Here is a 26,674-nt window from a genome sequence, read left to right as displayed (position 1 = left end):
CATGTTGGAGGGATGGAGGGATGGAGGGATGGAGGGATGACACAAACAAACAGATGCACAGTTAGGTGGTAATGACGTCACTAAACGTTTATGTTTATTTCATCTTTAATAAGATAAAAGGTGAAATGCGGGGGTGGGGGATGGGGGATTACTCATCATAGGCAGAGGAGGTGGTGACGTATGGAGATGAGGAGAATGGTTTGTAGATCATGTGACCCTGGAAGTGACGCAAACAGGATACATATTGTACTGTACACACACACACACACACACACACACACACACACACACACACACACACACACACACACACACACACACACACACACACACACACACACACACACACACACACACACACACACACACACACACATTGATTGGAAGAAAACAAACTTTACCTTTCAGATTCTGTGTCACAAATAAAATGAGAGAAGTTCATTCCAAAATTGTACATGGAATTTATCCTGTTAACTCAATAATATCAAAATTTGTAGATATTGACAGTATGTGTTCTTTTTGTGGACAGCAAGAGGAGACTGTTGTTTTATTTGTTTTATGAATGTACCAAAAATATGAGGTAGCGTCATATATATTTAATTTTGTGCATAGAAATTATACCTTCTCTCTGAAAGATATAGTTACTTTTTATCAAAGTGATGGCCTGAAGAATATTGACTATGTCACTAACTTTGTACTTGTGATGGGGAAATTCCATATTCATAAACAAAAAATTGCCAAATCATCCCCCAACATTCATCTTTTTCTCTTTGAGATTGAAAGCCTTATCACACCATAAAGAATAATGTAAATAAATGTAAATCTATACTTGTACACCTCAACAATGTTAAAGATGGAAACCCCTGAATGTTAAACTAATGTAACTCCTCTCTGTATTATTATTTTTTTTTATTTATTCATCTTGATTTAATTTGTTCTCCATTAGATTAGGTTGATATTAAGTTACTAATTGCATTGATATATGAATGTACTTCCATGATGTACAGTCTTTGCTGATTCCAACTTCCCTGTATGTTAATTTTGATGCATTAAAAACACACACACACACACACACACACACACACACACACACATATATATATATATATATATATATGGAAAAGTGTTTGCCCGCTTCCTGATTTCTTACTTTTTTGCATGTTTGTCGCACTTAAATGTTTCAGATCATCAAACACATTTAAATATTAGACAAAAATAACACAAATAAACACAAAATGCAGTTTTTAAATGGTTTTTATGTTTTTTTTAACGGTTTTTATTATTAAGGGGAAAGAAAAATCCAAACCTATATAGCCCTGTGTGAAAAAGTGATTGCCCCCTAAACCTAATAACTAGTTGGGCCACCCTTAGCAGCAACAACTGCAATCAAGCGTTTGCCAATACTGGCAATGAGTCTTTTACAGCGCTGTGGAGGAGTTTTGGCCCACTCATCTTTGCAGAATTGTTGTAATTCAGCCACATTGGAGGGTTTTCGTCTTTTTAAGGTCATGCCACAGCATCTCAATCAGATTCAGGTCGGGACTTTGACTAGGCCACTCCAAGTCTTCATTTTGCTTTTCTGAAGCCATTCAGAGGTTGCTGGTGTGTTTTGGATCATTGTCCTGCTGCAGAACCCAAGTTGCTTCAGCTTGAGGTCACGAACCGATGGCCGGACATTCTCCTTCAGGATTTTTTTGGTAGAAAGCAGAATTCCTGGTTCCATTTACCACAGCAAGTCTTCCAGGTCCTGAAGCAGCAAAACAGTCCCAGACCATCACACTACCACCACCATGTTTTACTGTTGGTATGATGTTCCCTTTCTGAAATGCCATTGTTACTTTTACGCCAGATGTAATGAGACATACTGTACACCTTCCAAAAAGTTCAAATTTTGTCTCGTCAGTCCACAGAGTATTTCTTCAAAAGTCTTGGGGATCATCAAGATGTTTTCTGGCAAAACTGAGAAGAGCCTTTATGTTCTTTTTACTCTGCAGTGGTTTTGGTCTTGGAACTCTGCCATGCAGGCCATTTCTGCCCAGTCTCTTTTTTATCGTGGAGTCATGAACAATGACCTTAATTGAGGCAAGTGAGGCCTGCAGGTCTTTGGATGTTGTTCTGTGGTCTTTTGTGACTCTTGGATAAGTCATCGCTGCGCTCTTGGGGTAATTTTGGTCGGCCGGCTTCCTGGGAAGGTTCACCAGTGTTCCATGTTTTCTCCATTTGTGAATAATGGCTCTCACTGTGGTTCGCTGGAGTCACAAAGCTTTAGAAACAGCTTTGTAACCTTTTCTGGACTGATAGATCTCAAATAATTTGTTTCTCATTTGTTCCTGAATTTCTTTGGATCGCAGCATGATGTCTAGCTTTTGCGGATCTTTTGGCCTACTTCACTTCTTCTTCTTCTTCTTCTTCTTTTGTGTTTCCGGTAGTTTCGACGCATCCAGGCGTATTACTGCCCTCCTCTGGTAGATTGGGCCTGAGTTAGTTCACAATGGTCTCTTATATCCTCAAGTAAAGCCCAGTGGCATGCAGAAAACGTATGACTGCCCTTGGTATCAGTTGGTGGTCCTCATGTTGGCCGAGTAGTAGCCTACTACTTCACTTTGTCAGGCAGGTCCTATTTAAGTGATTTCTTGATTGAGAACAGGTGTGGCAGTAATCAGGCCTGGGTGTGGCTAGAGAAATTGAACTCAGCTTTCCAAAGATGTGAGAAACCACAGTTAATTTATGTTTTAACAGGGAGGGACAATCACTTTTTCACACAGGGATCAATAATAAAAATTCTGTTATCTTTGTCTAATATTAAAATTTGTTTGATGATCTGAAACATTTAAGTGCGACAAACATGCAAAAAAATAAGTAATCCGGAAGGGGACAAACATTTTTTCACACAAATGTATATATATATATATATATATATATATATATATATATATATATATATATATATATATATATATATATATATATATATATATATTTCCTGCAAACGGAAACAAGAACTATGAAGAAATGAAATCAACATTTCCATGATGAAGACCAGTCCACTTTTACCTGAAGGAATATTGATTCACATTTCATGACTCCACACAGCAGAAACTTGAAGTTTATTTGTGTAGCACATTTCATCCATCCATGACCCTGTACAGCAGGGGGGGGGAACCCTCATCCTCGAGACCCCCTGTCCTGCATGTTTCAGATGTCAGACCATCAACACACCTGATTCTAATTCATGGTCATCTTGTCCTCCAGGTCTGTTGGTGACAGTCATTTATCACATGCAGGACTGCGGCCCTCAAGGACCTGGGTTTATGACCACTGGTCTAGTCTACAACACTTTCTACATTACACATGTTGACATCATCAGAGGTCAAATGGCCACATTCAAAACCACCACTGATACGCAGACCACATTTCCCTGCGATCCAAATATTTGAACTAGCTGATCACATGGACTTCAAGAGTATAGCTGCCGACCTCCAGCGTGAGGCTCCACTCTCGGGCTCCAGTGTCAGGACCTGAATCCACGGGTTACGTTTGTAAATTGCAGAATATTAATACGGAGTTGGCTAAAGGTTGACTGACGATCAGGTTATCTGACAATCTCTTATGTGCAAGAAACTTCATAATAAAATTGTATACAATAGATTAATATTAATAATCCAATATCGCGATACACTTTGTCACCTCCATGACATTGTGATGTTTTTGTATCGCGAAATTTCGTGGCACGATATATTGTTACACCCCTAATATATATACATATTTTGTTACTTACTGTTGTCCCAACTGTAGTTAGTTGGCGGAAGTAAATCTTCTTCTCCTCCTTTTCTTTTTTAGTCGCAATATAATAATAATAATAATAATAATAATAATAATAATAATAATAATAATAATAATAAGCTTTATTTGTATAGCACCTTTCCAAACACAGTTACAAGGTGCTTTTACAAAGCAGAATTAAAAGGCAGAATCCAATAAAATGACAAAAATATAAAAACATAAGAACATAGAAATACAATAAAACATTAGAAAATAATAACATTGGATATTATAGAGTACATTATTAGATGTTAAGTAAAAGCACATTTAAAAAAGTATGTTTTTAAAAGAGATTTAAAAATGGACAGAGATGTGGCTCGCCTGATCTCCTCCGGCAGGTCATTCCAGAGCGACGGGGCCCTGATAGCAAAGGCCTGACGCCCTTAGTTTTTAGTCGAGATCTTGGAATCTCTAATAGGGACCCGCCGGAGGATCTCAGGCTACACCTTGGCTCGTATGGGACTAAGCAGTCTTTGATGTACTCAGGGGAAAGTCCCATCCGGGCCTTAAAAGTGAAAAAAAAGCAATATAGTTATACGCTGAAGTCCTTTAAGAGACGCACAAAACGTTTATTATTTCTGGCCCTGACACTGGAGGCAGCGTGAGAGTGGAGCCTGCAAGCTGGATGTCTGCAGCCAGACCCCTCTCGACTTGATGACTGAGATGAACAAAATGCCAGTGAAGAGGTGGGCTGAAGGCTGGAGGGAGTGAAAGATGTATTCATCCCAACTATTAGAGAAGTACGAGCAAAATAAGGCTGGTCTGAAACTGTATAAAGGTTTAGGAGAGCTTCACTGTGGATGGTTGCAGGAATGATAAAAAAGGTTTGTGCTCATAATTCAATATTTCATTTATGAACTTGTTTTTCCACATCTGTAATGAAATGAGTAAAACTATTTCATTTCATTAAACCGTCACTGAGGTGGTTTGTGGAGGTGTTCCTTTGTTGGGGTTGTGTGCAGCTCTGATGTCAGCCACCTGGGGGCAGCAGTGTCCCGCTCTTCTTCTGATGCTGAGAGGAAGTGTTGAAACCTGCCTGCTTCTCTGAAAACTGAAAATATGAAGTCAGGATTGTGATAGATCTGTATCATAATTGTAGATGCTCCTCCAATTCTGCGAACCCTGAAAGCTGAAAAGAAAGGCAGCAGACACAACTTCAAGGGTCACTGCTAACAGTGATCGCCATGACAGCCAGATGTTTCTCCATCTAAATGATTTTTTCTTTAAAAAGAAAGACATTTAAATTCATGTGGGGAGGCCAGATCTTTCTACCTACAAAAATCTGAAAAGATTGTTTTTCTGCAGTAATTCAACATAAAATGTAAGCTGAGAAAGTCCCTGAACCTGTAGAAATGCCCAAAACCGCTACTGAGTGGGCCTGGTTGATTTATTTTCTAATTCTGATGATTTTACTGTTAAAGAAGCTCACAAAGTCTTCACTACTGAGAGCTGCAGGAGTGTACGACTCAACAGAGTTGTGACTCTTTGTCAGACTGGCTACAGTGCTGAATACAAAACGTGGGTTATTTTTATTATCCTTTATCCACATAGAATAATAAGCTGTTCCAGCTTTACAAAGGGCTTTTACATTTTTTTTTACTACACAATTATATATATATATATATATTTGTATATACTATTAGACTATCTTTCCATTCACGATAGGAGTCTACTGAACTACAAGAGTACCACTTCCTTTCCATTTACACACTTTTTGTTTCAACATGCAGATATGTGAATTATACCAGGGAGTTAAGCTCCTATGGTTAGAGAACTTCTTTTTCAAAGAAGCAACTCCATCTAAAGCTGAGTGGAGCAAATCTTCAGTGTTACTGACAAGGATATAAATATCTGCAGAGGTAAAATTTAGGCCATGGCCTTCAAGTGTATTCTATTGTAGTATTATGAGAAGTGATGGGCTCCTTAAATGTATTTAGAGCATTATCATACAGTACATATTACTGTAAATATGGTATATAGTACAACCACTGTATAATAACTGTAAATACATTTCTGTCTCTCAGCTATATCCATATATACCAACTTTACGATGTGCTTATGTACCTTAAATACTCATTTGTACAGGAACATCCAGAGCCCTGAACTGGTCATGTACCAAGACCCAGCTGTAGATACTTTATCCATTACTTGCTGTTTGTATGTATTTCTTTTTTATGAGCCTGGTCCTGCTCAAAGTTTCTTCCCTCCTAAAGGGGAGTTTTTTCTTGCCACTGTTTGGCTTAAGGCTTTTCTCCCACTATGGGAGTTTTTACCTGCCATTGTTTATATAATAATTGCTCAGGGGTTTATGTTTATGTTTATGTTTATGTTCATGTTCATGTTCTGGATCTCTGGAAAGCGTCTAGAGACAACATCTGTTGTATTAGACGCTATATAAATAAAATTGAATTGAATTGAATTGAACTTGCTGCGTACTGGATGTCTGTTAGATGTGAACTGCATGTCGTTGTTTGATACTCGTATGGAGCGCCTTTCGAAAAAGCAGCTCACACTAGAAATAACAGCAACATTTGGTCACATGATTAAAGAATGGCTCTTTAGCACTTTTGTTAACTTAGGAATATACTAAATAGTGAAATACAAACATTTAAAAAACTCAAAGTCAAATACAATTTCTCCAAACATCTTTGTTTTATGAGTCATTGTAACAATTCCTGTGTGTTAATTTCTGACAATAAGTTGGTTTCTATTGTTTTTTTTTTCAATTCTATAAACACAGTCGGACCTCCTGGAACTTTTATTTTGGTACTTCCTGTTACCGGCGGTTTGTATTTTAAGTAGTTAGTTTCACCCAAAACATTTAGATTTAACATTTCTATTTCTATTTGACATTTACTTTTCAATTCATATTAAGCATTTAGATTTAACAATTGACCGTGAACGCATGGGGGTGTAATGTTTATCTTATATTATATATCATATAATAAACAACCACTTTCAAAAATTCAGACAACTTTTTAAACTCTTTATAAAAGAGGTTATACTTGACATTTTATAATCAACTGTAGACGGTTATTAGAGAGTATTAAATACTTAGACTCAACTTTATTGATCCCTTTGGGATGATGCCCTCTGGGAAATTCAGTCTCCAGCAGCTCATACAAGAGTCAGCACACAGAGGGTAAAAAAGAAAATAAATATAAAAAAACACAAGATTGTATAACATAACAGCTGTTCATGAGGTGGATAGTTACCTCCTCCCCCCCAAGTTGTGCAGCCTGATGGCCTGAAGGGACAAAGTATTTTTTGTCTGTCATCCTGCACTTGGAGGGAGCAGCCTCTCACTGAACAGGCTCCTAAAAGAGAATCCTCGCTGCGCCTCATCCCTTATCCAGATGAAAGTGTACTCGATGTAGCAGGTAGAGGATGGCATCCTCCACACCAACACCTGGCTGATAAGTAAACTGCAAGCAGTCTTGGGCGTGTTGCACCTGAGGTCTGAGGAAACTGAAGAAGAGCCGATCCAACATCTTCAGGTGTGAAGTGAGTGCCACCGGCCGGTAATCATTCAGCTTGTTGGGCCGGTTCTTTTTAGGAACCGGAACAATGCAGAATGTCCTTCAGAGGGTGGGCACTCTCCGTAACTTCAGGCTAAGGTGATCCGTTGTAGTCGTTCCCCCAGTTCTGCAGCGCGGCTCTTCAGCAGTCTTGGGCCTGCTGCTTTCCTGGGTTGGAGCTTCCTCAGCTGACCTATGACCTGGTCTGTGGTAATGTGAGGGGATTTGGAGCTAAATGTGACAAAAAGAGCCGTTCTGTTCAGAGTGAGTTGCGTTACAAACGGCGCCCCGTAAACTTCCATGAATTGAAATCAAAGGTTAACGTGATTGTATCATGTGACTGCTTTTGGTAGCACATGGATGAGTCCAGCAACAGCTGCTTCAAGTCTTTATTGTAAATAAACAAGATTCTTTCTCAGCAGGTTTTCCAGGAACGTCCAGGCGTGGAGGCAGAGAGCCCTTAACTGCTGGGAAACTGCACAAGGTGCTGGAAACCACTTAAATATATGGAAGCACAGACAGGACCGAGATTCGAGAATCCAGCAAAATTCCAGTCCTCTGAATTATAAAAGCAATAACAAAGAAGAAGAAGAAGAAGAAGAAGAAAAACCAAACACCCAGCTTGTCCTGGTTTATAAAAAGCAAAGACACAGTAAGTCTCTTCAGTTCGTCCTGTTTTCAACAGAATAGAAAAACATTGATGTTACCACCGCAAAAGACATCAGCAGTGACATCACCTGCTGCGTTTAAACGCCTCACAAACACCTCGTCATGACCTCACACTTCATTTTGACAGGACGTCTGTCTGTAAAAACTGACTGAAAACGTTCACTCTTTGTCTTAATCATTCTGTCGAGTGAACCTGCACATGAACAGGAATAAACATCTGTCAACTGGTTCAAGGATGGGACAGTCAGACTTTATTCAGCTGCTTTTAAAAACAACTGGCTAAACACGAGAATGCAGTTATAAAAATCAAACTAGACCACAAATGAAGGTTTGGTTTTAGTCAGTATTTGAGGTGAATCCCATTAATGCAGGGATGTAAGCTTTTTCTTTTTCACGCTGCTTCCTTCCTCAAAAACATCTTTTTCAGATTCCTGCAGAAAATAGCGCTAGTTAAAAATGAAAATTCACACAATCCTGTTAAACATTTTAGCCTTTCAACAAAACATGAGACATAATTGTCAATATGGACTTTGTTTCAGTGAGAGTGAACTCCATAACTGCAGCAGCAACATTTACGCCCCTGACACCACAGAAGAACCTGATGTAGCGACGATTACACCCCTGAACATTTGGTGCAGCAACATTTATGTCCCTGAGCATTTCACGTAGCAATGTTTACGTCCCCTACACCACAGAAGTGTTAAACATTTCAGATACTATTCTGCTTTTATATCTCACTGTTTCCAGACAACATAGTGGAGTTTCCTATTTTCATTATTCATTTTTGGCTTTGATCCATGAAGAAATGGATATATCTTCTTGTTTCTCTATATATCAGTTTCATATTTTTATATATTTTTTGCAAAGATGTAAAGCAAACATGGGTAGTTTCTCAATATGCATTCTTATGTGTACAAGAACGCAAGAACACAAGTACAGAAGAAATACCTGGATGTGTTCTTGCTCCGCCCATTTCATCAAAGATGCATCCAGCAGAGGCTTGTGTAGACTTGAGACAGCCAAGTATCCCAGAATGCATTTCGCATCAACAAGGGAAAGTTATAGTGAATGGAGAGGAGTAAACATAAAGTTATAACTTTATTATTGTTTGACGGAATGCAGTTTTAAGAGTTTTGCACACGGAAATATAGGTATTATAACTATGTTTGTGGTAAAGTTTTTGCTACCAGCTTATAAAGCGGTTGGCATGCACGGGCGTAAAACCAAAGGAACGGTTGTAAAAACTTGAGCGGGAGCAACATGTGGCCCATTCTCAGCTTTTTCATTGTTAAGGTGTTTGTTTTTTTATAATCAATTAAACTGTAGACGTTGTGTGTTAATGCACGTTAGTCTGTCAGGTCAGATCTGACTTCATGAAGAACGTTGATGTTCCAACTGAAGGGAGAGAGAGATGCGTTCTCGCGTCCTCCAAAGTACATTATCCCGACTTGTACTTACAAGTCCGTACTTCAGCTCCCGAGATCTGAGAAATGGCCTATGGTGACTGCAGCAATGCATTATTCACTAACAGGATTGAAATGTTGGTTGTTTCTTCCTCAATGTTTTTAGACGTCACAAATACTTCGTTCTGAGCTCAACTCACTTAAACCAGATGATTTAGCTTCTGTCTCTTCAAGAGACTGTTCCTACTGTACTTGTCCTCCTCCCCCAGAACAACTCATGGACTTCTTTTTTATGAAGGGACTCATAACTTGCACTAAAGTTTGTAGCGCATGAGCCATGTGCTCTCCGGACCTATCATGGTACTGAGAGAACATGGCATATATGTTAGCGCCAACTCTGATTTTTGTGTCCAACCCAAGACGTCTGTGTAAACCAAAGAAACTCGTGGCAAAAGTTTATGATTAAAAGGTTGTTACCAAGTTTTAATATTGAATTTGAGTGCTTTGTGTCTAATTAAAGCCCCCCTATGTAACAATACCAATTCTGAACACATGGGGGCAGCACATCCTAACAAGGCTCATGTCCGCCAAAGACAGAATTAACTTCACCTTTAGTGGAACATAGTGGTATTACAAGACATGCTGGACCGTCCCCACCCGTTGGCACGGTGTTGTCATGGCTCTTCTGTCAACACAACAGCTACACTTGTGGTCAGAAAATGTATTAAAACTACTCAGAGAGGCTTTAATCGCAGCAACTGAGAAAGATGTTTGCTCCAACATGTAAAACTAAGATTCAAGTGGTATTTGGGGTTCAGCAATCGTCCAGTTGTTTGCTCCAGATGTGTAGTAGTGTCTTTTGTTTGTGGGGGCACTGTTTAGCGGGTGCTCCCGTGGGTCATATTAAAGCTCAGCTGGTACGGTTGTGCAGATATTGTGAACAAGTGAACTGTTGAAAAAACTTCCACGGCTCCCAAGTCTGATCCAACCAGTTTTCTCTCCGCACCTCATTATTTTCTAAGTCAAACGTTTTTTTCCTTTATATAAATGTCATTTTTGAAAAAGGTGATTACAACGATAAAAAATAATAGCATGTCGCTTAGCAACCCTAAATTTCCAAAATCCCACAACGACAAATGCGGCTGGTGGCCATCTTTCCTTGTTTACTTTGTCTTTTCACCCTCCATTCTCCACTCCACCTGTCCTCCGTCTCTGAACCACTTTCCTTCACCTTCATTGTTCTTAATCTCCTCTCCCCTTTCATTCTTTTTCTTTAACTTCTAACTTCTGCTTTTTGTCCTCCTCTACTCTTCCGTCTTATCTTTTTTCCAGAAAACGTCATGCATTCCTTCCTAACAGGTTCCCATCCTTGTCAACCACATTGTCTTCTCTTATTGGTCAACTCTGATCAGTATCCTGGGACTAAACTCCGCCTCCTTCCCGTGACAGGTTTTGACTGTACTGTCAATCAAAGCCAAACATGAGTTGACCAAAAATGCCCTGCCTCCTTCACTCCTTCGGTGCCTCTGGATGGTCCAGAGTATCAGAATGATGTCACGCAGGTCATCTCATCAGCCAGTTCGTCTTCATCGCGGCCCGTCCTGATTGGTTCCTCGTCACTGTAGAGCGCGGCCGGGTCAGCGTTGCCGAGGAAACCGTGGCTCGCCGAGCCGAGCAAGTCACTGGCAGCTGATTCCATCTCGTCCACCGTCATGTGACACGCGTCAGCAATCTCCCGCTTTGCAAATGCCACAAATTTTGGATCTCGTGCATACAGTCCCAATCCCTCTGAGATCAGAACCTGCAGGAGAACAGAACAGAACCAGGACTCAGCGGAGCACAGTACACTCATTACCATGGAAACCAGTCAGAGTGCGACCTCACCGCCTCCACCAGACTGTCAGCTGATCCTCGTTTCTCTGTGAAAGGCGTGCCCAGCTGTGAGGGGACCCGCAGGGTGGTGTAGGCCCGGTATGGGGGCGGCGCTGCAAGAGAATCACATGATATGTTCAGGTGACACTTCCACTGCTACGAGAAAACTTGTGTGCATTGTGTGTGTTCTCCCCACCTGACATTTCTGCAGGGCTGCCGTACCACGCTGGTCTGGGTGCTGCACCTGTCACGCTCACACCTGTCGGAGGAGGGGCAGAATTAAACACCACACTTCCTGTGGAAGTTTCACGCTGGCAGCCCGTCTGAAGAGCGGTTCCGAGGCCTCTTTTTGTATGTACTGCACTGTGCCGGGGTGGGATCGTGCCCAACTTATGTCAATGGAAGTTAGCCGAGGCTACCAGCGCCTTTAGCTGATCCGTGCTGGAGCAGCTGCAGAGCTGCGAGGGTGTGGTTGCAGAAATAGCCGCTGTGTTTAAGAGCCGCTGAGTAAAACTGCAGACTGACAATGTCAGCATGACAATGAGGCAGTGATGTCGGACAGGACAGCCATTGACTAAGCTGACTGCTAATCAAAAGGCCCATATCTAAATCCCCCTGACAGACTCCCTCGTGCAGTTGTCAGGGATGATGTAGGGAAATGTAATCATGGAGCCCAAAACTGTTTTTTACCAGACTGTCAATATGTATTAACATATTTCAACATGGAAGTCAATGGATCCGGACCTTAGTGGTCAGTAAGGACCTGCAGGTCCGGATCCAGATCCTAGTGGTCAGTAGAGGAACTCCAATTTTGGTTACTTCCAGGTTGGCTGCAGCCAAACTTTTGGAGCTTGTTGGTGACCATAACAAGATGGGACTGTTCCAGTTGTCTCCCAGACCGGTTCACTTGTCCATTTGCAACATGGCTCCGTTGATGTGATTCTGACCTCATTAGAAGATAAGATGCTGGGTCCAGAAAAGCTATACAAAAAAGGGTCGATAAGGACAAAATGTGAAAAATATTTGATTTGAAGGATCCAGTTCTCGTTTTGGTCTACTTCACAACCAATGAGGTCTCACTCCTCTTTCACATCAGCTCCTTCAGGGCCGGGACCTTCCATCCTGCGTTGCCTACATCCAAATTTTAAAATTTCATCTCGTTGCATTAAAATATCAACAAAATAGAGAAGTCTTTGAGTGTTAAGTTAGCTTTAGGACCAGAATACAACGGATCAGTGAGGTGAAGCTGAAATGCTTCATGTTCGCGATGTTCAATTGAGGTGAGAAAGAAACTTCTCCCTTGGATTATTAAAGTTTTCTCAGCCATGACATCAGTCGCAATAATTCCAAAGCCTATTTAGATTTAGATCCAACATTTAGATCCGTATCCATGGAAACCAAAACTATGAACACGGGCTTCAAGTTCTGGGAGGTTATTCTTGATTTATTTTGGTATGCTTCACCTGAGCTATTCAGGGGTTAAGAGTTTTCTTTGAAAACCTCCTCACCTGTTCCTACTCCTCCCTTTTCCCCCTCCACACCAGGTCTTCCTCCCTCTTCCTCCCAGGGCTGTTGGCCTTCCTCCTCCTCCACCAGGATGAGAGGGGCGTAGAGGAGGCGACCGCGGCGAGGACACGGGTTTGCCCAGGATGCTGAGGAGGCTGCTGAGGGGCGGCCAGAGGATCGGCCGGAGGATCGGCCGGAGGAGCGGCGGGAGTCGTAGTTGTTGAACGTCTGCTGGGGGGTAGGAGAGAATGAAGGGGGGTTATCTCTGATGGAGGAAGTCAGGTGTGTGTGTGTGTGTAAATCCTAGTGTGGGGGTTACCTGGGCGCGTGGGCGGCGGGGCGGTGATGTTGGGTGGTACGTCCCAGGGATGGGCAGGTCGTCACTGCTGCCCTGCCGCCTCAGACACTGGAGGTTAAATGATGGCTTCCGACCTGATGAACAAAATAAACGTTAAGCTGCCGGAGACGTCACTGCTCCGAAAGTCAGGGATTCACCTGCAATGTTACAGTCCTCCCATCACCCACCCGTGGGCGTGGCAGGAAGTAGTCGTCTCCGGGTTGTCCTCCTGCCCTCGTTGTATCCGTTTCCATAGCTGCTGTTGATGTAGGGGTTGTGTTCATCATAGTTGTCTCTGTACAGAGGAGAGTCGTCATAGTAAGGTCTGCAGACACAAACACACGAAAACACACGCAATCAGTTCAGATCAGGGCGGAACCAAGTTTTAAAACTGGATCCAACGAAGAAGAGCCACAAAGACCAGTTCCTCTGCTGACCACAGCGCTGACCTGTCTGTCGACATACCTGTCTGTCTACGAACCTGTCTGTCTACGAACCTGTCTGTGGACGTACCTGTCTGTCTGTCTACAAACCTGTCTGTCTGTCTATGAACCTGTCTGTCTACGAACCTGTCTGTCTGTCTATGAACATGTCTGTGGACGTACCTGTCTGTCTGTCTACAAACCTGTCTGTCTGTCTACGAACCTGTCTGTCTGTCAACGTACCTGTCTGTCTGTCTATGAACCTGTCTGTGGACGTACCTGTCTGTCTGTCTACAAACCTGTCTGTCTGTCTACGAACCTGTCTGTCTGTCAACGTACCTGTCTGTCTGTCTATGAACCTGTCTGTCTGTCAACGTACCTGTCTGTCTGTCTATGAACCTGTCTGTGGACGTACCTGTCTGTCTGTCTACAAACCTGTCTGTCTGTCTACGAACCTGTCTGTCTGTCAACGTACCTGTCTGTCTGTCTATGAACCTGTCTTTTTACGAACCTGTCTGTTTTTCTACGGACCTGTCTGTCTGTCGACGTACCTGTTTGTCTGTCTACAAACCTGCCTGTCTGTCTGTCTGTCTGTCTGTCGGCCTACCTGTCTCTAGAAGAGATGCTGTCATTGTCCTCCTCGCGGCTGTAGTAACCCTGCTCTCCGTACGCCTCCATGTCTCCGTTCCTCCAGGACCTGTCCCTCGAGTCCCTCCTACAGACCAAAGGAAGGTTTGTGATTGGCTGGTTTGCCTGCCACTCAGACATCCTTCCTCAACCCCATCTCAGTGACAGATTACTTGCAGACAGAGTCTGTTTGGAGCCTGGGACTCCTAGTTAATCCAAGACGATTCACCAGGGGGGCGCTGAGAGCTAGTGGGTCTAAAACAATCATTTACAGCAGGATACAGACAATGAAAATCCCTGATTTCATTTTGTTTGTGCTATTCCAGTATTGGTTATATATCATATTTATAAATCTGTCTGTGATTATAAAATTCACTGTGATGATGTTTGGGCATGGTGTTCAGGAACTGCAATGAGCACCTCCAGCGGGAACAAGGACCTTTCTGGAACGCTGATGTGTGACAACAGACCTTTCATGTTTGTAAAACGACGGCCTTTTGTGGCCGTGGTCCAGCACGCCGTTCCTTCCAGATGCATGCCGCTGGTGATGATTCACAGATGACCTCAAGCTGTCTCCGCGGCGGAGATGTTCGTCAGGTTCATTCCCATTGGCCATCTTGGTGAGAGAGCCGACGCGGTGGATTGGACCTCCATTAGAGACACCGCCGTCACCGACGACCCCTCCAGAACCTGTAGATGGATTACCGGTACCCTCTTAGAGACATGAGTCGGTGTCTGCCACAATACTGCACTACTCAACATAAGATTCATGCGATGTAAAATATGAATAAACATTCTAAATAATGCAAATAAAAAAACTCATGCACGTACATTTCAATCACAATAGAACACAGACAACATCAAAGGTTTGAAATTAAGCAAATTCTTCCTATCTTCCTATCTTCAGGTGGAAGCCAACGCTGAAATAAGAAAAGCTGCGTTCCCTCTACCAACTACCGGGGTCTGGATCCAGACCTCCGGCTCCTCTACCAACCACCGGGGTTGGTTCCTCTACCGACCACCTGCGTCCGGATTGAGACCCGCGATTCCCCCACCAACCACTAGGGTGTGCTCCACATCTGCGGCTCCTCTGCCAACCACTCAGGTTTGGATCCATACCAGCGGTTTCCTTTAATGACCACAAAGGTCTGATCCAGTCCTGTGGTTCCTCTATAGACCTTTTAGGTCTGGATCCAGACCTGCAGTTCCTCTACTGACCACCAGGGTCTGGATCCAGACCCGCGGTTCCAGAACCAACCACTAGGGTGTGCTCCACATCTGCGGCTCCTCTGCCAACCACTCAGGTTTGGATCCATACCAGCGGTTTCCTTTAATGACCACAAAGGTCTGGTCCACATCTGCGGCTCCTCTACCGACCAATTCAATTCAATTCAGTTTTATTTATATAGCGTCTATTGCAACAGAGGTTGTCTCTACGATCTTTCCAGAGACCCGGAACATGACCCCCAAGCAATTATTATGTAAACATAATATAAAAATTGGCAGGTAAAAACCTAAGAAGGGAAGAGACCTTGAGCAGGACCTGGCTCATAGCTAGGGTCCGTATCCAGACCTGCAGTTCCTCTAATCACCGCAAACGGTTTAACTGGTGACCTTGAGTCCATGCAAAGCTTTGCTAGTCCTGGTTTCATGGGTTCATTATTTTAGAAAAACATATCATCTTTCACAAATTGTTGTCAGGTTTTGTAAAAAAATAGAAACTGCTCTTCTCAGGGTTCCAAATAGTCTCTTAATGTCCGTTGATTATGGTGAAAGGTCTCAGAGTTGGGTCGTGGTGATTTGTACCTCTGTATCAACAGTCCATAAACATCTGGAACTGAGCAGATCAGTTGATGTGGTTCTGAAAGAGGACTGTTGTCCATTTCTGGTCTGATACATGACTGGAGCTTCCTGATAGTCGTGGATTTTATTTGTCACGTAGTTCCTTTCATGATGCTCCAGATGTTTGCAGATGTTCAAAGACCAGATCAGCATTGTTTTACTATGAAGCCATGCTTTTATAACGGATGCAGAATATGGCTGAGCATTGCTGAATCATCCGAGACCTTCTGGATGGAGCAGATGCTTCTCCTAAACCTGTAGTCCGCTCCAGCCGGACTAGTGAACCTCTGTCCATCTTTATTATGTTCTCTTAACATCTAGTCATGTAACTGACTGACCTGTTTGTAATTAGTTTGTGATTAGTTCTGGATGTTGCCCCAGCTGGTTCTTCTTAGTACCGCATACTTTTCCAGCATTTTGTTGTCCATGTCGCAACTTATTTGTGAATGCTGGGGCCAATGAGCTAATGAAGTGGTAAAACGTCTCATTTTCACATCAGATATGTGTTCTATGTTCTGTTGGGAATAAAATATGAGTCTATGACATTTTCAAATCATTCTTTTCTTTTTTCAACGTCCCAACTGTTTTGGATCTTGGGTTGTCCATATAGATGGAGATGGTGTAATGGTGTTGCTTACCGGTCGGTGTCAGTATGGAGCCACGCCGCTCCCTCTCTGCTCCAAAGCCGTCCTCAGCCTGCGGACAGAACGGACAGAAACGGTTATTTACAGGACAACGTAGAAACTGGCTCAGTGTCAACGGCAGGATCATCACTTTGTGCTCAGCGCTGTCCTCCAGCTCCTCTTCCTCCATCATGGCCTCCTCCTCCTCCTCCTCGTCCAGGTCTTGGTTCAGAGCCAGGCGCATCTCTGGACCCAGATCCTGCAGAGTCTTCAGACCGGCTTTACAAAGCTGCATGAGGACACAGGAGAATGTTTTACTCTTGAAGCCTCAGGTCACCAAGTATGTGTGCTTTCCTGGTCTGGTCTGAGTACTGGTTTATTGGTCTGGTCTGGTCTGGTCTGACGACTGGTTTGGTCACGTCTGTGTACTGGTTTAATGCTCTTGTTTGAATACCAGTTTACTGGTCTTGTCTCAGTTCTGGATAACTGGTCTGGTTTGGGTGAAATAGGGTTCATGGAGTCCAGAGAATGTGGCCAAGACATCTGACCCAGCAAGTGCGGTTGACGTGATGCATTGAACAAAGAAGAGGAACGTTAGAGCGACTGAGTCAATAATGTGAGACAGACCGAGCAGCAGACACCAGGAGGACGTAGGGAGTAACTTAAAAAAAACTTTATTCATCCCCAAAATTTAAATGATCAATTAGTTATCAAGTAGTTAGTTAACCAATTATTAACTGGATATTTGGGAGTTTACAGACGTGTCACTGCTCTGAAGTTTAACACGCAGCTGAGGTCTCAGCATCTGTCTTCAAGATAGCAACAGTTTCTTTGATATTCAGGGTAGAGAATAAGTGACAGACAGACAGACCTGGATAGCAGACGGGTTGGTAGCGTCCGCCTCCCCAGTCAGATCACCCTTCTCCTTCCTCTTCCTGAATTTCCTGAAGTAATCCTGGATCAGGAATGTTGCATAAAACTTTCCAACGGTGACTTCCTCCTCTGCAGACCCACACACAACTCTGTTAACAGTTTCAGTACCATGTAAAGTACCAGTACTACCTGCAGTACCAGTACCATCTGTAATACCAGTACTACCTGCAGTACCAGATTCTGCATGTGGTCTCAGTACCTTCATGTGGTGGAATGACTTCGTCCAGCAGCTTTGGCTTCATTCTCTTCCAGATCTTCTTGATGATGATCCTCAGCTCCTCATTCTCCTGATCAGGGTTTCCTAAGAACAGCATGCAGGGCGCGGTGTCAAATTCATGATGTTGTTGATAGTGAGTTGATATTGTTTAGAGTTTCTGACTTCTGAACTCAGTCGGTTCTGTAGAAACTCTGAGTTTGCGGAACCTGAACTCAGGGAACTTGGTTAAGAGCAGGTTTACATCAACAAACTACAAATTACTTCCTGTGTCCGCTCCTTCATGAAGCTTACACCAGTTCAATTTAATCAGACAATTGATCTTACAACAAACATTTTAGAGACGCATGAACGATGACACATTTGTGTCAGGAAAGAATACAGTATTAATGATCCGAGTAGATTTTAATGTGGTCAAATCAGACCTGATGCTTTTTAAAGGGCATTGGGTCTTTTTTTTTGTCACAGTCACAGATAGGATTAGGGTTGGGGGTAAACGGTTATTTTTAAAACAATTAATCGGGTGATTATTTTATCAATTAGTCGACTAATCTAAGGAGTAATTGGACGATTATTCTAACGATTATTTTTCTGTTGGTCGATTAATAAAAACCCTGATGTATCAAATAAACATAAAAAATCTTTAATATAGTTTATTAAACAACACAGATTTGCGTAGCAAAATACAAATATAGAATAAAGTTATACAAAATAAAAAAGGCTAACCTGTTTAATCTTACAGTCCAACAAAACACTGTGCCGTGTACAGTGTTTTGTTGGACTGCATATTATCCAAATGTGTTAAAAATAACACATTAAATGTAACATATTTGGATAAAAGTGATGGTAAAAGCCACCAGGGAAGATTGCTCATTGACGATCATACAACTAGGGCGCCACACTGTAGCAGTTACAGCAGTCGCAGCAGTTACAATAGTTACAACTGACGGGGGTGTGTGGTGGACCCAAGTCCAGCACAACGGCAAGTGTTCAGTAAAAGTCTTTATTAAAGTCAACCTCACAGCAGACAATAGAGCAGAGTTCAGTCCTCAGGATCATGGTCACGCTTATAGTGGCAGGGGAGCGAATACCAGAAAACAGCTGGTGTGAGCCCTGACTAGATCTGGAAGCCGGAACACAGGAACTGAAACGTCGATCAGTCCGAGGAATTGCCAGGCAGCCCAGGCAGCCGGCAAACAGAAGCCAGAGACGCTCAGGCAGAACTCGTGGTCGGGGACAGAAGGCTGAGGTGATTAACAGGACGGGGACAGGCAGGCTCGAAACCAGGTTATCAGTCCAGGGGTAAGTGCTGGAAAGACTTACATAATGCAAAGAACAATCTGGCAGTGACTGGCTGGGAGTGGAGTGCTTACGTAGAAGCCCAGGGCTGATTGCAGATGTGGAGCAGGTGTGGAAGGGGGGAGAAACCATAGTAGTGACAGATGAAGAGGTGGAGCTGGCAAATGAGTGAGGCAGGTATGGAGCTGGAGTGGATGTGATAACAACAGTCGCAGCAGTTACAGTTGCAACAGTCGCAGGAGTCACAGCATGAAACGCATGAACTATTTTTTCTGCATCACTCTGCGAGAGGATTTTCCTAATCTTTGCAATATTACGGAGATGGAAAAATGCTATTTTACAAACCTATATGTATAGGAACAGCCTACACATATAGCGTACACATATTCAGTTTCCTATTTCACCATAGATCACACTTTGGGACGCCTTCTAGCGTTATTTCCGCGTAGATAACAGTGAGTTCGATGCTCCTTTAACAAGTTTGGTCCTGGGATCAACATCAACTGCCAGAGCCCTTGCTCCTGGTGAACCATAAATCCGCCTAGGATGATTTATGGTTCCGCGTCGCACCAACGCAGAACCGACGGCGTAGGGTACGCGGCGACGCGCACCGTACTGCGACCGTACGCCGTCGGCTACTCTGTCGATTCAACGCGGAACCATAATTCAGGCGAAGCTGCAGTCTGTCTGCGCTGATCACTTACACAGGGTCGGAGCGGATTTGGTCATGATGTTGAACCTGTGTTTTGTGATTAATAAGCACGGGTTTTAATTATTTTCGTTGGATCAATGTAGCAAATAAAATCGTTGGGACCATCCAGCTCCTCACCCATCAGATACGTGTTTCACGTGATCAGTTCAGGTAAAACGGCAGTCAAATCCGCAAAAATGTCATTTTGCTGGATGAAATATATTAATTCCTGATAGAATAAGTTTGTTAGTGCACAGCTCTGCTCATGTACGCATGTGAATGAGTGTACGTTTGTGTGTACATGAAAGTACAATCAGCATTGCGGGTTCTCGCTTCGGGAATCCCGGTCTTTGATCCGCCTCGGCGTCGCCGCTGCTCATTTGCATAAAGTTCTGATTTTTCAACTTCAAATTGACGCGACGCTCCTGCCGCCTCCGCCGCCCCCGCCGCCTCTCGACGCCCGTTTTCATAGACAATGAATGGCAGCCAGACGCCTATGGGTGTGATGCTTTCAGTGTGAACGCAGGGTTACAGTTCCAGCAGTCACAGTTGCAGCAGTCGCAGCAGTATCAACAGTCGCAGCAGTAACAACAGTCGCAGCAGTTGCAGCAGTAACAACTGTTGCAGCAGTTGCAACAGTCGCAGGAGTCACAGCAGTAGCACCAGCAACAGAGCCCACAGCTGGTGTCTTGTACCTTCAGTCTTGATCTTCAGCGCAGTGCGAACCAGAGCAAAGAGTGTGGCGTTGAAGGTCACCATCCCGTCTGCGTTTAGAGGCATGTTCATCGCCACCAGACGCTGAGGAACAGATGGATAAAGGCTGAGTCTCTGCAGGTGAGTCTCTGTGACGCAGCTCTCTCACATGAACACATACCTTACAGGCCACTCTGTGTGGACAGAGCTTTCCAAATCCCAGGGGAGGCTGAATCCTCCGGAGCAGAGCCACTACGTCCAGGTGTTTGATCCGACCTCTGCAAACACAGACAATCAGCTATTCAATTCAGACTTCACTCAGTTCCATCCTGGTCTACATCAGCTGGCTGTGAACTTGTGTCCACATGAAAACCAGAAAGATCCAGCAGTCTCCATCAGCTAACAGTAACAGCGAGGAAAGGGATCCGGCAAACATACTTTGCCTCTGCATCGTACTCAGACCAGATCCTCTTGAACTCATCCAGATGATGTGGGCCCAGAATCGACCAATCACGGGTCAGGTAGTCAAAGTTGTCCATGATGACAGCGACGAACAGGTTGATGATCTGTTGGAGAGGTAATCACAATCAACTTTCTGTCCAAATGAAATGAATTCAACTCTGTCCTAGGAACCTTTGAAGAACTTTAGACGTTCACATGCATTCATGTTTGTAAACGTGTTTGTAAATGTATTCGTAAACGTGTTTGTAAACGTGTTTGTAAATGCTGTTTTCTGACCAGGAAAGCACACAGCATAAAGAAGCTGATGAAATAGACGATGGCAAAGCTGCTGCCGCAGGTGAACTCCTCTCCCGGCTCGTAGTCCGACTCAGGGTCGCAGCGTTTACCTGGAAGACTGGCCAACATGATCTCCTGCCACGCCTCGCCTGTGGCACACCTGCGCACGCCAACACAGACACACACACACACACACACACACACACACACACACACACACACACACACACACACACACACACACACACACACACACACACACACACACACACACACACACACACACACACAGCTCAATAAACACAAACGTGGGAACAACACCATCATTCAGTGAAAGATGGGAAAAGACCAGACCTGAAGAGCAGGAGGACTGCCTGCGGAAACGTCTGGAAGTTGTTGTTTCTGTTGATGTGAGTGTGAGGCTGCATCGCAACCTTTCCAAACGTCTGACAAAGACAGACGGTACAGTTAGAGCAGCAAAGTCACTTAAATGTCATTAAATCATCTCAGAACAAACATTCATCTGTTTCAAAAGCATGAGCTTAATCAGTAACACGAGCCCGGGGTCTTCTTCCTGCTGTTGGGCCACCGCCCATGTGATTATGAAGTTATGTGTGATTATGAATTCATGTGTACATGTGAACAGTCAGGCTTTGACCAGCTCCAGGCCCGGTTTCGGCCTTCGACTGAGACCAGGACTAAAGTTTTACGACACCGTGGCCACACGGTGTGGAACAATGGAAAAACCCCATGGACACAGAGCTCAGCCAGGATTTGCATATGTGGCCCCTTGGTGACAAGGGACCACAGTCTGATTGGACAAGGACCCCAAGCTGCAGGAAGGAGCATTGACTTCCTGGGCGCAGCTATAAAAGAGCAAGGCCCCCTCTCTCGCTCTCTTCTCTCTTCTCTGCCCTTTTACTCTCCCCTACAGGTCTGCTGTAGCTCCAGGAGCGACCAGCAGATCGTTGACCGAAGGAGCGTCTGTTTTGCAGCGCTGCACGAGTGACCCACGAGGTTCCGAGCACCAGAAAGCCAAACCGGGGACCCTGCATTGCCTCGACGTGAACGCTTTCGGACCGACCTGGACCTGAAGGAGGCCAAGCTGCTGTGCCCAGCTGCTGTCCCCTCATCCGCAGCCCGGATAACAGGAGGGAGTGAGAGCCGCTTTATCAGGATCACCTGCTGAGCCTAACCACCCAGCTGTTCCCCAAGGAACGCTGACCGGCCAGACCAAACCACCTTTTTTTCTTTAACTACAAAGATCCACGTAAGATGCTGTTTTGTTTTTGGGCAGAGAAAACTTAGTAATGTCAGGATGGTTGTTTGGTGAGGACCCAGACGCAGGAGAGCGGGAGGCAGGAGTTCCAAAAAACAGGGTTTATTCCACAAAAAAACAAAACCAAAAGCGCTGCTTGGCAGGATCAAAAACTTGGACCAGGATCATGAATAACAAAACTGACGAGGAGAACATGGAGGGAGCAAACAGTACAGACTGACAGGGAGCAAGGGAAAGAGAAGACCAGATATACACAGGGGATAACGAGACACAGGTGCGAACAATCAGGCCAGATGGAAAACAGGCGAGGCAGAACAGAACCAGGATTTTACTCCTGGTATTTTACTTTTCTTCTCTATTTCTCTTTTCCTCTCCTACTAATCCCCACACACACACATGCGCTTATCTCGGTCATAAATTCCTGAGCCATTCTGAGCTACCGACACACACACACACACACACACACACACACACACACACACACACACACACACACACACACACACACACACACACACACACACACACACACACACACACACACACACACACACACACACACACACACACACCGGAAGATTTGCATTATATGAATTCTTGTCCCTGTTAATGTAGTGAGCCATCAGAATTTAGTGTTGTTTTACCATCTGCTTGACACTGGTGTAAATAAATTCTGACTGAAAGAAGTCGTCCTTGTTTATTTTGCGCACGTTTGCCACTAATGTTGGTTGCCGGAGCCTGTGTTCGGATTTCATCATTCAATTGTTATTCTGTAGAATAATTAATCTTGAGACTGATTTTGCTGTAGTTATCATTTTCCTGGTCGACCAGGTGGTGCCCCGTCTCGATTAAGTCATTTTGATAATTCAATTTGATAAATAATCTTATTAATTATTAATAATTGTTGAAGGAACATTATTAATAACTCTCTTGATAACTGAAACAGCATCTAGCACAACACTGCTGAGCAGGAGGCAACGGTGGCTGCTAGCCACATTGCAGCCAGCAGCATCGCAGCCAGGAGCATCGCAGCCAGGTGCATCGCGGTCCCAGTGTGAACTTGCCCCTGTCTTAGATGTTGGACATTTTCTGACCTCCTGACCTGCAGTCCCCCCCTCTGACCACTTCAGTGTCTGCTGTCTACACCTGTTTATATAGTGGTCTCTGTAGTCCACCAACTAACCAGGTATCAGTCTTTTCCTGCTCTACCCGGCTGGTATACCCAGCAGGATGGTGCCCCCTTATGATTCATGTCCTGTTCTAGGTTTCTTCCCTCTTAAAGGGGAGTTTTTAACTGCTGTTGTTAATATAATAATTGATCGGGGGTTATGTTCTGGTCTCTGGAGACCACCTGGAGACAACTTGTGTTGTAAAACAAATACAAATACTTAAATAAATCAAATTTACAAATAATAAAAAAGGGGATTAAAGTCAGAGAGAGGGTGTATCAGGTGAGTCGTGTGGGTAAAATCCACATCTTGTATTCCTGTCATGTTTGGGTCAGAGTATCTTTGGCTAGGTTCTGGTTCTGGATCAGGTCATAACCAATTTAATTCAATTCAATTCATTTCAATTCAATTTTATTTATATAGCATTTATTACAACAGAAGTTATCTCTAGGTGCTTTCCAGAGACCCAGAACATGACCCCCAAGCAATTATTACATAAACATAACAAACAATGGCAAGGAAAAACTCCCCTTTAGAGGGGAAGAAACATTGAGCAGGACCTGGATCATAAGGAGGGACCCTCCTGCCGGAGGCCAGCTGGGCAGAGCAGGAAAAGAGAAAACAGACAGAAAGAATGAAGAACAGAGAAAGGAGGGACACAGACACAATGGCCAGTTAGTGCACCACAGGGACGACTATACAAGCAGATGCAGACACGGAGGTGGTCACAATCAGTGGGAGTGTGAGACTGCACGGCAGCGTGCATCTCCTGATGGCCTACAAACATGCACAAAAGAGAAAAAGAGGGGGCAGACCAGCACAACAAACTACAAGAACAATGAAGGTTATGAGATACTATTCTAATTGATAAATGAGAGAGGAAGAGAAGAAGATGAGAGAAGGAGGGGTGACGGGCACCGCTCACTGGATCATGTTAGTGCCCCCCTGCCCTAGTCTTGCAGTCTGCAGTCTATTCTGCAGCTATGACTACTCGCCCTAACACAATAGAGTTTACACTAACTATATCCATCCATCCATTATCTATACCCGCTTTATCCTTTGCAGGGTCACGGGGGTCTGCTGGCCCAGCTATTTTCAGGCGAGAGGCCGGGGTTACACCCTGGACAGGTCGCCAGTCCATCGCAGGGCCACATATAAACAGACAACCAGACACACTCACACTCACACCTATGACTCACACCAGTTTACAATCATCAATTAACCTAGCATGCATGTTTTTGGACTGTGGGAGGAAACCGGAGTACCTGGAGGGCCTGGGAGTCGAACCGGGGACCTTCTTGCTGTGAGGCAACAGTGCTAACCACTAAGCCACCGTGCTGCCCTACACTAACTATAGGCTTTACTAAACAGAAACGTTTTAAGATTGGTTTTAATGATGGAGGTGGTGTCAGCCTCCTTAACCCAAACTGGAAGTTGGTTCCATAGTAATGGTGCCTGATAGCAGAACGCTCGTCCTCCAAATCTACATTTGGATACTCTAGGAACTACGAGTAAACCTGCACTCTGAGAAAGGAGAGCTCTGTTATAAAACATAAGGTACTATCAGGTCTTGCAAATATCGTGGAACTAAGTGGTTTTGGGCTTTATATGCAAGTAATACAATTTTGAATTGGATTCTGAGTTTTATGGGGAGCCAATGGAGCAAAGCTAACACAGGAGAGACATGGTTTCTCTTGCTGATTCCTGTCAGCACTCGCGCTGCTGCGTTTTGGATCAGCTGGAGCCTATTCATCAAATTACTTGGACATCCTGCTAATAACACCTTACAGTAATCTAGTCTAGAAGATACAAACGCATGAATTGGCTATTCCGCATCACTTTGCAAGAGGATGTTCCTAATCTTTGCAATATTACAGAGATGGAAAAACGCTATTTTACAAACCTGATTAATATACGACTTAAACGACAAATCCTGGTTGAAAACAACACCAAGTACCGGGGATTGGTGACAAATGCGCATTTGTTTTTTTTTTTAAATATTTTTTATCACCGATTTTTTTTCCCCATTTTCATCACCCGGTGCTCTACCTAAGTGACAGTCCTGGGCATTGCTCCCCTCTAACAACCCTGGGAGGGCCCTGCACTGAGCTCAGGTCTCCTCCTTAACCTGAGGAGTGAGCAGGCCGCTTCTTTTCACCAGACAGGGTGGGGCTTCTCTGGCAGGACGTGGAAGGATCACGTTATTCCGGCCAGATCCACCCCACCACCCCATGTGGTGCCCCGGCTGGCCAGAGGGGGCAGTGTATAGCCCAGGACTGTGTGCATGTTTTTGTGAGGGTAGCTCACATTAGCTACCCAAAGGAACACGGGGAGAACATGCAAACTCCACACAGAAAGGCTCTTTCGCCAACCCCACTCAGGGTGTGGGCATTGAAGTCATGGGGAAACTAGCGGGAATTGAACCCACTCTTGCGAGTGAGATGGCTGCACTACCAGCTGCGCCACCGTGCCCCCATGCTCATTTGTTTTAATTATTACGCCGCACCTGGTAAACTTTTGGAGGGCGGGGAATTGACACCAATTCAATTTTGCTAGGCACCTTGTTAGAATCGCCAATTACATAACTTATTCCTATAGTAATTTGGCAGGCGATAGTCCTCGAGAAGTAGCAGAGAAGCGTGTGAGACTGCAGCTCTGCATCCTGGCCTGGACCCTGGATTGTCAGGGGAAGTGTCTAATGATATTGGCCAAATTTCTCCCATCTCGGGTGGGATGAAGGCCATCTCTTGTAATCAGACCGGGCTTTTCTCAAAACATCTTCCAATCGTCAATAAATGCTACGTTGTTTTCTGAACACCACGAGACAACCAGCGGCGGAGCGATGACATGTGGCTAAACATATCATCACTGGTCAGATTGGGAAGTGGACCAGAGAAACCTACGGAGTCCGACATGGTTTTGGCATAGTTGCACACTGACAGGATCTTGATTTTAGTGATTTCCGCCTGGCGTAGATGGGTGTCATTAGTGCCAACATGTATGATTTACGATTACTC

At 44.1% G+C, this 26,674-nt stretch overlaps 1 protein-coding gene across 3 annotated transcripts in view; it reads right to left on the bottom strand.

Moving 5' to 3' along the window:
- Positions 1-10,143: 10,143 nt before the first annotated feature.
- The window catches only part of cacna1fb (calcium channel, voltage-dependent, L type, alpha 1F subunit), a 111,233-nt gene continuing 94,702 nt past the window's right edge, over positions 10,144-26,674 (bottom strand). The window contains exons 36-52 of one of the 3 annotated variants that reach the window (XM_061735699.1): positions 21,564-21,655; positions 21,210-21,369; positions 20,910-21,037; positions 20,653-20,749; positions 20,474-20,576; positions 17,774-17,875; positions 17,513-17,643; positions 16,793-16,930; positions 16,657-16,714; positions 14,647-14,866; positions 14,157-14,264; positions 13,316-13,452; positions 13,110-13,222; positions 12,793-13,021; positions 11,481-11,543; positions 11,297-11,397; positions 10,144-11,213 (exon numbers count right to left, since the gene is read on the bottom strand). In XM_061735699.1, coding sequence (XP_061591683.1) covers positions 10,956-11,213; positions 11,297-11,397; positions 11,481-11,543; positions 12,793-13,021; positions 13,110-13,222; positions 13,316-13,452; positions 14,157-14,264; positions 14,647-14,866; positions 16,657-16,714; positions 16,793-16,930; positions 17,513-17,643; positions 17,774-17,875; positions 20,474-20,576; positions 20,653-20,749; positions 20,910-21,037; positions 21,210-21,369; positions 21,564-21,655 — 2,238 coding nt within the window. In that variant the 3' untranslated portion in view covers positions 10,144-10,955. The remainder of the gene's footprint in view (positions 11,214-11,296; positions 11,398-11,480; positions 11,544-12,792; positions 13,022-13,109; positions 13,223-13,315; positions 13,453-14,156; positions 14,265-14,646; positions 14,867-16,656; positions 16,715-16,792; positions 16,931-17,512; positions 17,644-17,773; positions 17,876-20,473; positions 20,577-20,652; positions 20,750-20,909; positions 21,038-21,209; positions 21,370-21,563; positions 21,656-26,674) is intronic. The other 2 variants (XM_061735700.1, XM_061735701.1) reach the window with 2 other exon arrangements.

The sequence above is a fragment of the Cololabis saira genome, chromosome 12 (assembly GCF_033807715.1).
Source record: "Cololabis saira isolate AMF1-May2022 chromosome 12, fColSai1.1, whole genome shotgun sequence".
NCBI lineage: Eukaryota > Metazoa > Chordata > Actinopteri > Beloniformes > Belonidae > Cololabis > Cololabis saira.
This window is presented reverse-complemented; position numbering and strand designations above follow the sequence as displayed.